This window comes from Phoca vitulina, unplaced genomic scaffold, assembly GCF_004348235.1.
Source record: "Phoca vitulina isolate PV1807 unplaced genomic scaffold, GSC_HSeal_1.0 scaffold65, whole genome shotgun sequence".
Classification (NCBI taxonomy): Eukaryota; Metazoa; Chordata; class Mammalia; order Carnivora; family Phocidae; genus Phoca; species Phoca vitulina.
Genome location: NW_022589768.1, coordinates 5,586,212 through 5,600,315, shown reverse-complemented (window position 1 = coordinate 5,600,315; position 14,104 = coordinate 5,586,212). Strand labels below are relative to the sequence as shown.

Genomic DNA, 14,104 nt, shown 5'->3' with positions numbered 1-14,104 from the left:
GTTGCCAGGAGCTGGGGGAGGAGGGGGTGGGGCACTGTTGTTTAATGGGTACAGAGTTTCAGTTTTGCAAGATGATAAAGCTCTGGGGATTGGTTTTACAACAATGTGAAAGTATTAACACTACTGAACTGCACTCTTAAAAATGGTTAAGATGGAAATTTTTATTGTGTGGCTTTTACCACAATACAAAATAAGAAATAAGATTTTTTTTTTTAGTTTTTAAAAATTTGAACCGGGGGGGGGGGGGTAAGGGGGGAGAACAACCCAGGAGATTTTACATAAAAATACAGTCTCTCTTTTTTTTTTTTTAAAGATTTTATTTATTTATTTGAGAGAGAGAGAGAGAGGGAACAAGCAGGGGGAGTGGCAGAGGGAGAAGGCAAGGGAGAGGGAGAAGCAGGCTCCCCACTGGGCAGGGAGAAGCAGGCTCCCCACTGGGCAGGGAACCTGACACTGGGATTGATCCCAGAACTCTGGGATCATGACCTGAGCCGAAGGCAGATGCTCAACCCACTGAGCCACCCAGGCGCCCCTCCAGTCTCTTCTTGAAGCATGAGTTGCTTCCCCCACACTGAGCTGGTGCTCACGCACACCTTCTCCTTGATTCCAGGCCTATTATGTACCCTCCAGAGGACACCCCCAAGACATCAGAGTTGGCGACCTGGTGTGTGCTTCGGCCAATATGGTAAAGACACCGCCGTCGTGTGCCCCTCTCTGGGTGACAAATGATGACAAGCAATCTGAAATCCAAGGAACAGTACATGGGCCTCCCTGACAGCTTCCAAGGGCCAGCCACCATGAAATCTTCAGAAGCCATGTTGCACATGTCCTCTTGGTCACAGTGTGGGATGGAATTATACCAGTCACAGGCGACCCAACAGGCCAATTCTCTTCCTCATCTGGACTGCTAGCACCCAACACCAAGTAAGGATATCAAAACTCGTCCCCAGTTTCGAGATCGGCCTGCTGTTCCAAACTCAAGGCTGAAGGTCTCTCCCAAGACAGCCTCCCCCCAAGAGTAAGCGCTTTGCCACTTTCCCACCCTGGCCGCGGGTCAGCAGAGAAGCTGATGGGCCAGCAGAATGTGAGGGGAAGCCCCCAATTCCTGGGAGCTCAAGAAGGCAGGGCAGCGATCTGGAAGAGGCTCTAGTGTTTTCCTTGGTGTCATCCTCCACTCCACTCCCTCACACCCACATCTGCACCATCAAAAAATCCTATTGGCTCTTCCTTCAAAATACATCAGAATCCAGTCCCTTCTCACCACTCCCAGTGCTACCACCCAGGTGCCCGTCGCCATTTCTCTCTCTCTTTCTTTTTCCCCACCATCTCTTGCCAGATTAGGGCTACAAGCCTACCAAGACCCTGAAACCAGAGTGCTCCTGTTAAGATGTAAATCAGGCCATACTCTTCTCAAAACCCTGCAAAGCTTCCCCTTTCACGCAGAGTAAAGGTCGAAGTCCTCAAAAATGCAAGGCCCCCAGAGGCCTGACCTAATCTGTCACTGCCCCCCCAAGTCTGTGCCAGCCGCAGGCACTCGTCCCTCAAGCAAAAGGACCCCCAGCATGGCCGTGGCACCTGACAACCAAACGGCCTGTGTCCTTCCTTCCCTTAGCGCTTCATTCGAGGTCTTTTCTGGCCACCCCATCCAAACTGCCACGCACACCTGCCTGGCCCCGATCTGTTCCCCTTAGCCAGTGTTCCTTTACTCCATACTAGCCAACTTCAACCTTGTTTTACTGACTGTCCCCGCATTAGAATTTAGGCTCCACGAGGGCAGAAATCTTTGCCTCTTACCCCGGCTCTGTCCCCAGCACCTTGCCTGAAACACAGGAGAACACAATAGTTGTTGAAGTCACAAGTGAATGTCAAGTCACAGTCAATGTGGTCTATAGTAAGCTGCTGCCCTTCCCTCCCCTCCTGTTGGGATGAAATGTGCTCCCTCCCATCCCCGCCCCCCCACCCCGGGATGCATTGCCACACAGAGACTGGGCGAATTCTCACCAGCAGATTGCACCAGACCATCACAAATGTACACGGGTGGCATCTCTGCCAGGCAATGGGCAAGTTGCCCTGGAAAAGCTCACACTTCATACTGTGTTAAAATGTGCAATCCACTGGCATTTTAAACATGCATTTACATTAGTGTAAACTCCAGGGCAGGTCACAGAGCCTAGCTTCCAGTAACCAGAGGGCGATGTCCAGCACCTCATACCCTGAATGGAACCAGCACAAGAGGCTCCAAGCTCCCATGGAGGATTTGGGGGGCTGGGGTAAACCTCTGATGGGGCAGCAGTGGTCTTATCTGATGTGGTTGAAACCAGCTTCAGTGGAGAACACGTTAATAACTCCACCGGTGGGTCTGCAGAACTTTGAACGATCATTAAATAATCTGCCCTGGAATCTAAGAGTTCAGGCAAGTCACCAAGGTCTGAAAAGTTAAGAGGTAGCGTGAGGAAATCAAGAAGTTCCCGGGAGAGGAGTGGCGCTAAGGAAGGCCAGACAAGATCATTCTCCCAGTGAGCGCTTGGGCAGAGGCCACCCTCACTTTCCCAAAGGCCAGCATATCAGAACCACCACCACCAATCGCTGGAGGCCTAGGAACTGCAGAACTAGAGACATGGGAATTACCGAGCAGCAAAGACACAGGAGTGTTTTAGCCAAAAAAAATATATTCTTTCCTTGTCATCAAGGGGAATGCCAAATATTCTGCCTCCCGCAGCGTTGCCAGGTAACAAACTAGCAGAGGCCACAGTTGTAATCTCTTGTCCAACTCAAATACTACGTATTGGCCCCATTAATAACCCATCTGCTTGGGGACTTCTGGAAGGACCTACGACTGAAAGAACTTTCTTTCTTACCATCAATGCAGAGGAGAAAAGGGGAGACCTGGAGAATGTACCTCCCACTCCATTTTGCTAAAGGAAACTCCGCCATATGGGAAACTCTGTTTTGGGGCCTGTGGGCACTTAGAACCTTGGAGTTGCAGGACTGACCACTTAGAGACAAATCCCATTAGTACAAAAGCAGAAATGCCCCTTTCTTCTTGGCAGGAGACGTGGGGGTGGGGGACCAAGCTCTCCCCCCCTCCTCCCCAATTCTGGCCAGCTGCTCCCACACTCGTTAAAGATTACCTACCCTAACAGTTAAGGCCCGGCTGCCTGGGCCCCACTGCCTCTTCCTCACTGTCCTCACTCACTCTGAGGGGCTGCAGGCCAGGTCAGGAAAGGGGTTTCCGCGGCAACAGGCAAGAGACAGGGCCAAGAGACCTACATTCTCCCTGCCTTTTGTAGCTGTGGAGAGCCTCAGTGCGGGCCAATGCCCACATGCCACAGGGGGCGGGGGAGGGGTTGGTAATGGAGGTTCAGGCTAAATCCTGCTCATTCTGACCCGACTACTGTCTTCTCTCCTAAGCAGGGTGCTAAGGCTACCATAGAAGCAGTGAGGAACTATGCAGGAAAGTGGCATTTTGGTGCGGCTGCCCAGGAGCCCAGTGTCCCAGTCGGGAGAGAGGGCCAGGCCAAGGAGCAGCGCAGGGTGGGCTGGCGAGAAAAGGCAGGTCAGGCCAAGGAGAGGCCCCAGGATGGAGACTTAAGTTAGACCGGGGTGGGGGGGGGGGGGGAAACAAAAGGTAAAATAAAAAGGACGCTCCTCCAGCTGTCGCGTAAAAGGCTCCAAAAATAGCTGACGCGGGCCTGACAGCGAGGAGGGGTGACAGAGCGCCGGGCTGCGGAGGAAGGGGAAGCGGCAGCCTCCTCCCCGCCTTTGTCTGAGCCGGGCCCGCGCCGCGACCATCCCTCTCCCGCGAACACCGGGCCGGCTGCTCCGGCCCCCTCCTCGCTGGCCTGTCCCCCTCCCGGGCCCCCCCCCAGCACCCCCTACAGGAATACCTGGGGGCGCGGAGCGGCCCGGAACCGCCGCCCGCGCAGGGCCGCAGGACCTGCCGTGCCAGGGCCACCAGTTGCCACCGTCCTTCAAGTCCCCACCCCTGCGCCTGGCGCGGCCAGAGAGCCTGGGGCCGGGGAGCGCGTCCCCGCGCCCCGGCTCTTTATGTGCCAAGCCCGCCGTCCCCGGCCCCGCGATTGTCCCGACTCGCGCTCCCAGGTCCCCGCCCGGGAGGCCGCCACGTCGCGGTGCCTGGCGCCCGCCCCGCCCGGACCCTGCTCGTGGCACTCACAGTGGCGCCGCGGCTGCTCCTGCAAGTTGGGGCCCGTCGGGGCTGCCGGCGCCCAGGCCGGCCCGCCGGAGCCGGAGACTCTGCAGAGCGAGCGGACGACCCGCAGGTAGCCAGCCATCCCGCCAAGCAGGCGAGCGAACCGAGCGAGGCAGGCGAGATCCCAGCGCCCGTGCTGCTCCGGGCCGCCTGGCTGCGAGCCCCGAGGCCTGCCCGGCGCCCGCGCGCGGGCAGGGGCGGGGCGGGGATGTCGGGGCCGCCACCCGATTGGGCCTCGCCGGAGAGGAGGCGGGGCCGGGGCCTGGCCGGCCTCCTCCGGGCCCCCCCCGCCCCCCCGCGCCAGCCGGACCCCGCCCCAGCGCCCAGAGCGCGCTTCCTTTGGAGCCGAGGGGCTGCTGCTAGAGATCGACAGACCCGCCGGGATGGGCGAGCCGGGGTCTGAGCTGGGGGATTAGGGCAGCTGTTAGCGGGGCTCAACCCCTCTCTCCGGGATGCCCTATTTAAACCTGGGTGTCACTTGCTGACAAATCAGCTTGAACCCCCAAAGTGAGCAAACGCCTGCGCCCTTCGCGTTGGCTGGACTGAAACTCCTTCGCATTAACCAAGTGCGGGTTCCGTGTTCTTGGACTAAGACCACGGGCACGTCGGCTCCTCAAGTTCGCGCTCAGATACTCCCGTCCACACGAGTTGCGTAGACTGATCCGAGTCAAGAGCTGAAATCTCTTCTCCTCTGCTTCTCACCAGGTCAAGCTGCTAATCCTCGAAGTCATTCAGCCTAGCCAGACTCTGTTTTCTCCCGTCCGAAACGGGAATTGTAACAGTAACAGGGCTGCCAGGAGAGGTGGGTGACATAACGCAAGGAAAAGGCTTGGGGCACACCCTCGGCTCAACGGTTGTAGTTGATGCTTATCACGATCCAGACGAGTCCTCAGGCAGCCTGCACCGAATGAGTTCAGGATCCACCCTGGCAAACAGGTCCATCTTTGCCTGTTTGCATGCGGAACACAATACTGATTGGTTCTGTCGCAAGCAAACAGTCTCATCGCCCATGTTCTTGAAATGAGACACCAGCTGGGGCTGGGTTTTATTTAGAAAAATCTGACCCCAGCCCCCACTTTCCTGGTCACAGCAACTCACTCCAAATACTAGCAACCTCTTTCTGCCCTGTGTCCCCAGCTCTCCCCTTCATTGCCTCACAGTCAACAGTGCCAGATGGGGCTGGGCCAAGAAAGCAACCTTGAATTACTGACTTCAGTGCTTCCTTCTCCCTGTCCCAACCAGGCAGAGCTACTGCTTTGGCCCTGAGACCCAGTAGACTGGATCCAAGGGGAGGTTGCTTTTGGACGCCCCTCCCCGCCAAAGTCTGAGGTCTCAGTCAAAGGCCTGATCTTAGGCCAGCATGTCCCAGAATGACTCATGATGCCTTTCACTCTGTTCCCAGTCCTCTTGTTCAAAACACAGCTAAAGACCTTGGAAGCCTCTGGTATTGCCTTTATGCCATCCTGGTATTATCAGGCACCTGGGCCTTGGTGTCCATACCTGTCACCTGGGAGAAAGGACCCCCTGAGGATCCTTCTGTTATGGATGTCAGCTACCCATACTACCACTTCTGAAATGGCCATGAAGAAATTGCTGCCCACCCCCAGGGGTTCATCTGTGCCTCTGCATGGTAGACTAGGGTGTCAGAAGCCCTGGTGAGAGGCAGCACTGAAGCCTCGGTGTGTTCCAGAGTCTAGCCATCACCTGCAGAGAGGGTGGGGGCACATGTACCCTTTGCAAACCCAGCAGTAGCCCAGGGCAGTGAGGCAACGTCTTCAGGTTAACGTCTTCACTCCCTGCCTCCCAGAGCTCCAGCTCCATGCCCGCCTTCCACATACGGTGCCGATTTGGTGAGACAGCTGACATTTGCTCGAAGAGGTCAGGACACTTACTCAATGTCACACCGCTGGGTAGTAGCAGAACTCTAGTTCATACCCATATGCCTGGCTCACCGTCTATTGCTCTTGTAAGAAGAAAGAAGGAGAAAACAGAGTCCCTATCTATTGCACTTGTCTGGAATGCCAGGCAGTGCAAGCTACTGGCCCTGAGAGCCATTTCATAGAACGATGGTGTTTTTTGTTGTTGTTGTTGTTGTTTTTAAGATTTTATTTATTTATTCATGAGAGACAGAGAGAGAGAGAGGCAGAGGCAGAGGGAGAAGCAGGCTCCCCGCAGAGCAGGGAGCCCGATGCGGGACTCGATCCCAGGACCCTGGGATCATGACCTGAGCCGAAGGCAGACGCTTAACCGACTGAGCCACGCAGGCGTCCCTAGAACGATGGTGTTTAAAGGAAAAATGCTCAGATCCTTCAGTTTGGGGTCAGCGAAAGCGGAAACTCCCATCCTTCCATGTTTTTAATCAAACTGCAATTAGTTATTGAGACGAGGTCATCTGCAAGTTCCCTGTGGAGGCACCAAACTCGGTCTCTACCCTTGGGGAACCAGACACTCAGCTGTGTCATCACCACACACCAGGCACGAGAAGAAAGTGTCCCAAGAGGAGCTTAGGTGACGAGCAAAGCACCGAAGTCAAAGACAAAATTACTTCTGTGGGGGGCACCCTGGTTGGTTTAGGGCAGGAATGCCCATCAAGCTGGCTCTTAGGGATAATTACGATCTGGGAGGAGGGTGGACAGGCCTGGCCTTCTGGGAGAGGGAGGGACTCGCACTTCACCCAGGTGGACACTCTAGGGCATTAGTTGCGCGGTGTGTTTGTTGGCAGGGGGTAACATCGGGCAACAGCAGTGAGAGGACGTTGGGGACTAGGGGACCGGGCCTGGGCAGGGGAGGCCAGAGTCCCTGAACCAGGGCCAGGCCTCACACGAGGTCCTGGCAGGACCCTCAAGACTCCAGAGGTGGTGTAGAGATGGAATCAGCAGGAATGGCCCCTGGCTGGACTTGGGCAGGGGGAGGAGTCAGAGTGACTCAGACTTCCATCCCTGGGGTTAGAAAAATAGTCATGCCATTATTAGAAATCAGAAAAGAGAAGAAGGCAGGGTATGGGGGGGGGCGGTGTTGATAGCAGAGCTATTTATGGTCATTTCTAAATGGATGTCCCTGCCAGCAGTCTTTTCCCTCCCCTTCCCAATCTCACACTACGCGGCACAGCCCTGAGCAGTCACTCCCCAGCCGGCTCTGGGCAGTCGCCTGGAGTCGTTCTCCAAGCGTGACACAGTCAAGTCTGATCGCTTAGAACATTTCCCGGCCTTCACCTCCCTCACCATCCTTCTCTTCTACTATTTCCTCTCCCCAAGAACTCTAAATTTAGCCATTCCCTTAAATAGTCCCTGACTCTGAGCCTTTGCACGGCCCCTTCCTTCCATCAAGTGGACTCTTCCCATCCCCCCCACCACACACCCCGCCCCATCCCCAAGCCCACCTTCTCAAGCCTGCGCTGGGGGTGAGGGGCACACAGCATTCATTTACACCTAAGTCATCACGCAAGGTAAACAACTCCCCAGGCTCCCCCTCCCAATAGAAGAGCACCATATACTACTCTGATTTTAATTTTGTCAAAGAAATCTATGGACAGGGGCGCCTGGGTGGCTCAGTCGGTTAAGTGTCTGCCTTCGGCTCAGGTCACGATCCCAGGGTCCTGGGATCGAGTCCCACATCCAGCTTCTTGCTCAGCGGGGAGCCTGCTTCTCCCTCTCCCTCTGCTGCTCCCCCTGCCTGTGCTCTCCTGCCCTCTCTCTCTGTCAAATAAGTAAATAAAATCTTTAAAATAAATAAATAAATAAAAATTAACAGATGGGGTCCAGAAACGAACTTGGAAGATTTTTTTTTTTTTTAGATTTATTTATTTATTTGACAGAGAGAGACACAGCAAGAGAGGGAACACAAGCAAGGGGAGTAGGAGAGGGAGAAGCAGGCTTCCCGCGGAGCAGGGAGCCTGACGTGGGGCTCGATCAGGGAAGGAACTTGATCCCGGGACTCCAGGATCATGACCTGAGCCGAAGGCAGGCACTTAACCAACTGAGCCACCCAGGTGCCCTCGAACTTGGAGGATTTTAGGATACTATTTAACTTTATGAAAATTTCTCTCAGGTTGCCTAAGTGAATCCTAAAAATCCCTCATAAAACTGGAGATCCAGAAGATGGAGCAAGGGGAAATGATCGAAAAGGCATTAAAAAAGAACCAGGGGCATCATTACCCTGTGGGCAGCAGATTCCTGGAGCACAAAGATTTCTGCTGTTTGCTGAAGTCATTAGTTATGACTGTCTCATTGTCTGGGCAAGTCACTTAACTCCCCAGCCTCAGTTTCTTCGTCTATAAATGGAGGTTATAACAACACCTACTCCTAGTAGTTATTCAATTAAAGAAATTCGGGCAGGCAAGATGCTTAGAATGGTGCCTGACACACATAATGGAAAACTGTTGGTGGTGTCAAAATTCAACTGAGTAAAATTTAAAGATCTTATTGGCTTTATTCAACAATTCATGAACTGGGCAACATCCCATCTAGCACAGATAGGAGCTACAAATAGCTGTACAAAATGAAAGATTTTATAGGCAGAAGCAGGCAGGAAAAGGAAGTTTTTAGCAAAGAGTGGATTGTTTCCAGACAAGGTCACTGTCCTATGGAGGACAGAAGGGATCTATCAGGCGAATCACCTCTCTAGTGCTGACCACGTAATTCCAGATTGACTCCCAGATTCCTGGGAGAGGCTAAAATTGCCATTGGGTTAGGAATCAGGTCTTGGTTCGCTGACACTGGGTTTCGCACAAGAAACTCCATTTTGGGCCTGTTGTCTTTTTTTTAACAGTGCTGTTGTTACTATTACGCACTCATTCACATGAATGAGCTCCTGTGACATGACAGTTGTGACCCAGGGATGGACAAGAGGACACATTCCATTCCCGAGGGGACCCCAAGCCGCTGGGGGTGCCAGGGAGATGGATATGTAAAGAGGTCATTTCAAAATACAGCGGATGTGGTTGGAGGGATTGTTGGTTAGTAACATCTCTTTGGAGGGTAATTGGGTAGCTTCCATCCTTTTATAAAATGCACATACCCTTTTATCCAGAAATTCCACTCTGAAGGACTGACACCCTGGAAATACTCACCAGATTATTTAGAGACATAAAAGAGCAAGGTGTTCACCGTGGCACTGTTTATACCAGGGAAAACTTAGGAATGAGTAAATGTCCATTGTCAGTTCTATATATATATATATATATATTTTTTTTTTTTTTTTTTTTTTTTTTTTTGAGGGGGAGAAAGAGAGAGCACAAGCAGGGGGGGAGGCAGAGAGAGGGGGAGAAGCAGACTCCCTGCTGAGCTGGGACCCCAATGGACAGATGCGGGGCTCCATCCCAGGACCTGGAGATCATGACCTGAGCCAAAGGCAGACAATTAACCATCTGAGCCACCCAGGTGCCCCAATTATCATTTATATTAAGAATGAGGTAGATCTATATTTGCTGATGCAGAAAATTGTAATGTGATACATTAAGTGAAAACAGAAAGTTGAGGAGAAATACCCCATCAATATATATACACATATATATGAAAAATACATATATGTGAAAAATTGGAGGCACATACACCAGAGAGAGCATGGGGGCGGGGGGATGAGGGAGACGCTCAATTTCTACTATATACAATTCTGTGTGGTTTGAATATTATGTAACAAGCACCCATTATTCTTATAACCAGAAAAAGAACAATCAAGATGTAGATTTCTTATTTTACTTTTTTTATTTTTTAAAACAAATCCCCCGGTAAGTTAAGTGTGGTATAGCACAAGTCATTCCAGCGGCTTCCTTTCCACTCTGGGGGAAGTGAAGGGTTAAAGGGGCTGGGGGAGGGGAAGAGGAAGTGAGGTCAGGAAAGAAGGGTGAGGGGCCCCGTGGGCCCAGCTGGCTGCCTGGCGGCTGGCCACGCCCCTCGGCTGGAAGCCACGCCCGCGCCCCCCCCCCCCCCCGCCCGGGCTGCCTGGGCGCCGCCGCACTGTTCCTAGGAGCGCAGGAGGACGAATGATGAGAACCTAATGTAAACTCAGGTGGAGATGAAGACAAGATGGTGCCACCTAGAGCAGCGGTTCTCAAAGTGTGGTCCGAGCACCTGGAGGGGGAGGAGCGGGGGTATCCAGGAGGGCAAAACTGTTTTCATACCGATACTAAGACATCACATGCCTTTCCGGGCTGTGTTATTGTTTGCACAGGTGGGGAAAACTGCTGGCACTTTACCGTGAATCATGACCCAGAGGCACCCAACTATAGGAGCAGAGATTTCCTTGTCCACCACGGGCACTCTTTGGCTTTTAAGAAAAAGTATGAAGGGGGGGCGTCTCTGTGGCTCAGTTGGTTAAGCGACTGCCTTCGGCTCAGGTCATGATCCTGGAGATCCCGGATCTAGTCCCGCATTTGGCTCCCTGCTCATCAGGGAGTCTGCTTCTCCCTCTGACCCTGCCCCTCTCTTGTGTGTTCTCTCTCTCTCAAATAAATAAATAAAATCTTTAAAAAGTATGAAGGTACCTTTAATAAAGCAGTAAAAATGAATAATGTTATTAAATCTTAACATCTTGGGTTTACCTCTCTTTTTTTTTTTTTAAAGATTTTTATTTATTTATTTATTTGAGAGAGAGAGCACGAAACAGCATGAGAGGGGATAGGGTCAGAGGGAGAAGCAGGCTCCCTGCTGAGCCGGGAGCCCGATGCGGGACTCGATCCCAGGACTCCTGGATCATGACCTGAGCTGAAGGCAGTTGCTTAACCAACTGAGCCACCCAGGTGCCCTTGGATTTACCTCTTTTGAGTAGCCTGTCTGGAAGTGGGAAGTACCTATAAAGTGCTTGTGGTGCAGACCCAGGTAACATGGTTGTCTTCTGGAAAAGCATTTAGGCTTATTTGAGTTTTCGAGAGGAAGCAGCTGCTTTTTTCAGAGAACACCATTTGAACTGGAAAGAAGAATTGATAGGGAAACCATAGTTATTCAGACTTGAATATTTGGCAGATTTTTTCTCAAGAATGAATGAAATAAGCCAGTCACTTCAAAGAAATAACTGACCATACTAGTTGCCAATGATAACATTTGAGCTTTCAAAGGAAAACTGAAATTTTGTAAAACTTGTATATACCACCTGAGCTTGAGAGCTTCCCAGTTCTTAAAGATGTTTCTAATGAGGGTGCCTGGGTGGCTCAGTTGGTTGAGCAACTGCCTTCAGCTCAGGTCATGATTCTGGAGTCCCGGGATCGAGTCCCACATCAGGCTCCCTGCTCAGCAGGGAGTCTGCTTCTCCCTCTGACCCTCCCCCCTCTCATGTGCTCTCTCTCTCAAATAAATAAGTAAAATCTTTAAAAAAAAAAAAAGATGTTTCTAATGAGATTAGTGGCATTACCAAATGTGATTTCTTTTTCATATGGTGCAATGAAATGTGTCAATTTTTAGAGGGTCTGCATACCTCTGTGACCCAGTATTTTCCAGGTGACCAATGCATGATGTTAAAACGTTATGCATAGGTAAAAAATCTAGTCAAGAATGAACTTGAATGCAATAGATATGAATGTCACAGAGTGGGAAAGGCACATTGATGTTGTTCTGGATTCCACATAACAATTAACCTTTAAGAAACAATCACTTGTACATTTTTTTTTAAAGATTTTAAGTAAGCTCCACACCCAGCGTGGGGCTCGAACTCACAACATGGAGATCAAGAGTCACTCGCTCTACCCAATGAGCCAGCCAGGCACCCCCCCATACATCTTGTTATGGTAAAAGAATACCCCCCCATGGGGTCTCACCCAGTCTCAGTGACCAGGAAACCAGACGCCTAGAGCAGAAAAGCCACCCGGGCCTCGTTCCAGATTGGCCCATGCAAGTTGGGGTGGCCCTGGTGCTTGTGGTGTCCACCGTGCCCAGATGCACCCCCCGAGGGAGGACTGTGGTGCAGGCCTGGCACAGGGATGAGTCCCAGGACCCCCCAAGGTAGCCCTACAACCCAAGAACCTGGCTGCATGGTCAATCTGGAGCAGCCATGCCAGCTCAGAGTCCTTTCCAGGAAAGCTGACAAATGTGAGCATGGTCCAGAATTAGAATTCTCCAGAAAGAGAACTAACTCCTGGGTGGGCATAATAACCACATGCAAGGATAAATTGGAAGAAAGGAAGAAAAGATAAAGGCATTTGGTGAGGAGCAGTTACACTTGGATGTAAGACTTGCTGCCCCTTGGCTGAGAGTGGATACTTTGATGTAAGTGATAAAGAGGACAAGTGGATCCAGATTTTCATGGAAAAGGGTGACATCAGAAGTCCTCCTGCTTCACACTGGATGAAAACAACCCCGTGACAGTCACGAGGCTGTTTGTGGGAGGAGTGGCGTGGACCTTGTACTACCAGCCCGCTGACCGTTTTTCTTGCTCAAGGACAATACAAGAAATTTTTGGCACGTAGCGGCGCTCCTGGGAGCTAACATACTTCTTGTAAAGATCCTAAACCTGATAAGTGAGCAGAAAATCAATCATTTGCTCTCTGTTTTTACAGGAGAGTCTTGAAGCTAGGCTATCTTTCTTGCGTAAGATTATTTGATCAGAATATGTTTTAATGAAAGGAGCTAGAAAGCTGATTTTTTTACATGGAAGCAACTGTGCACATTTGGACAAATCACGCATCCATTTTCTCTAACTCAGTCAAGATCAGTGGTTTAGACAGGAATTCAACTTTAACTCAAATGAAATGTAACTTCTTAGATGTTCTACCTGGACATGATTCTTTTTGTTTCCAGTCCCAGGCACAGAGCTCCTAAACCCCTTGGAATTTCCTGAGTGACAGGAGTGTCCTTTGTTATTCATAAGGAGGGACAGAAGCTCCTTTGCTCAGGACCCACCGGACCTCACTCTATGTACCTCTTCATCTCACTGTCCATCTAAATCCTTTATAATATCCCTTATAATAAGTTGGTCAATGTAAATCAACATTTCCCTCAGTTTTGTGGGCTATTTCAGCAAATTATGGGACCAGAGGAGAGGGTCATGGGAATCCCCAATTTAGAGCCGGTTGATCAGAAGTTCAAGTGTCCCAGATCTGCAACTGGCATGAGGCTGGTGGGAGTGAACACTTATCCTGTGGGATCTGATGCCGCCTTTAGGTGGATGGTATCAGAATTAAGTTAAATTGTAGGATGTTCAGTCCTGCTGATGAGGGAACAGAAAGCTAACTGAAGACAAAACATAAACTGACACCCTGCAACCTCTCCCCACGCCCCACTCCTGGGTGAGACATGTGTGACCTTCTTCTAGGATCTCCCAACTATCTTAATGTTAATGTCTCACCAGAGGGAAAAACAACCTTAGCTTGATATAGCCTGGCCTCCAGTGTCCTGAGGGTCTTCTTTAACATATGAAAACCCCTTTGAAACCTCCCTTTTCCTTACTTCCCCCAACTCCGGAGTATATAATCAGCCACTCGACAACCCGGGGCAGCAGCTTTTTCTGCCCGGGTCTTCTGCATGTGCTTTCCCAAAACCACCCTTTTACACCAAAGACATCTCAAGAATTCTTGGTCGGGGGCTCCGGACTCCACCCCACCGAACCTCACCTACGTTCCAAAACCACATCACTGCTAAGGATTAGAGAATTGCTCGGTTTGGGAAAACGAACTAGAAAGGTGTACTAATAGATAACACAACTAACTAGATATAGCAACTATTTTCTCCCCACATTTACCTTAACCTTAGAGCATGGAGTGGTAAGGGGGAAGGGCTCTCATAATAGGAGCACCCTCTCAGTTGCTTATGCCACTTGCCACTTTCTTGTTCAAAGTCAAGTACCTGGGGCGCCTGGGTGGCTCAGTCGTTAAGTGTCTGCTTTCAGCTCAGGTCATGATCCCGGGGTCCTGGGATGGAGCCCCACGTCGGGCTTCCAGCTCAGCAAGGAGTCTGCTTCTCCCTCTCC

The 14,104-nt window shown here is 51.2% G+C and overlaps 1 protein-coding gene across 1 annotated transcript in view; it reads right to left on the bottom strand.

Moving 5' to 3' along the window:
* The window catches only part of IDH2 (isocitrate dehydrogenase (NADP(+)) 2), a 16,862-nt gene extending 12,463 nt beyond the window's left edge, over nucleotides 1-4,399 (bottom strand). The window contains exon 1 of the mRNA XM_032392100.1: nucleotides 4,175-4,399. Within this exon, the coding sequence (XP_032247991.1) occupies nucleotides 4,175-4,292 (118 nt within the window). The 5' untranslated portion in view covers nucleotides 4,293-4,399. The remainder of the gene's footprint in view (nucleotides 1-4,174) is intronic.
* Nucleotides 4,400-14,104: the final 9,705 nt, after the last annotated feature.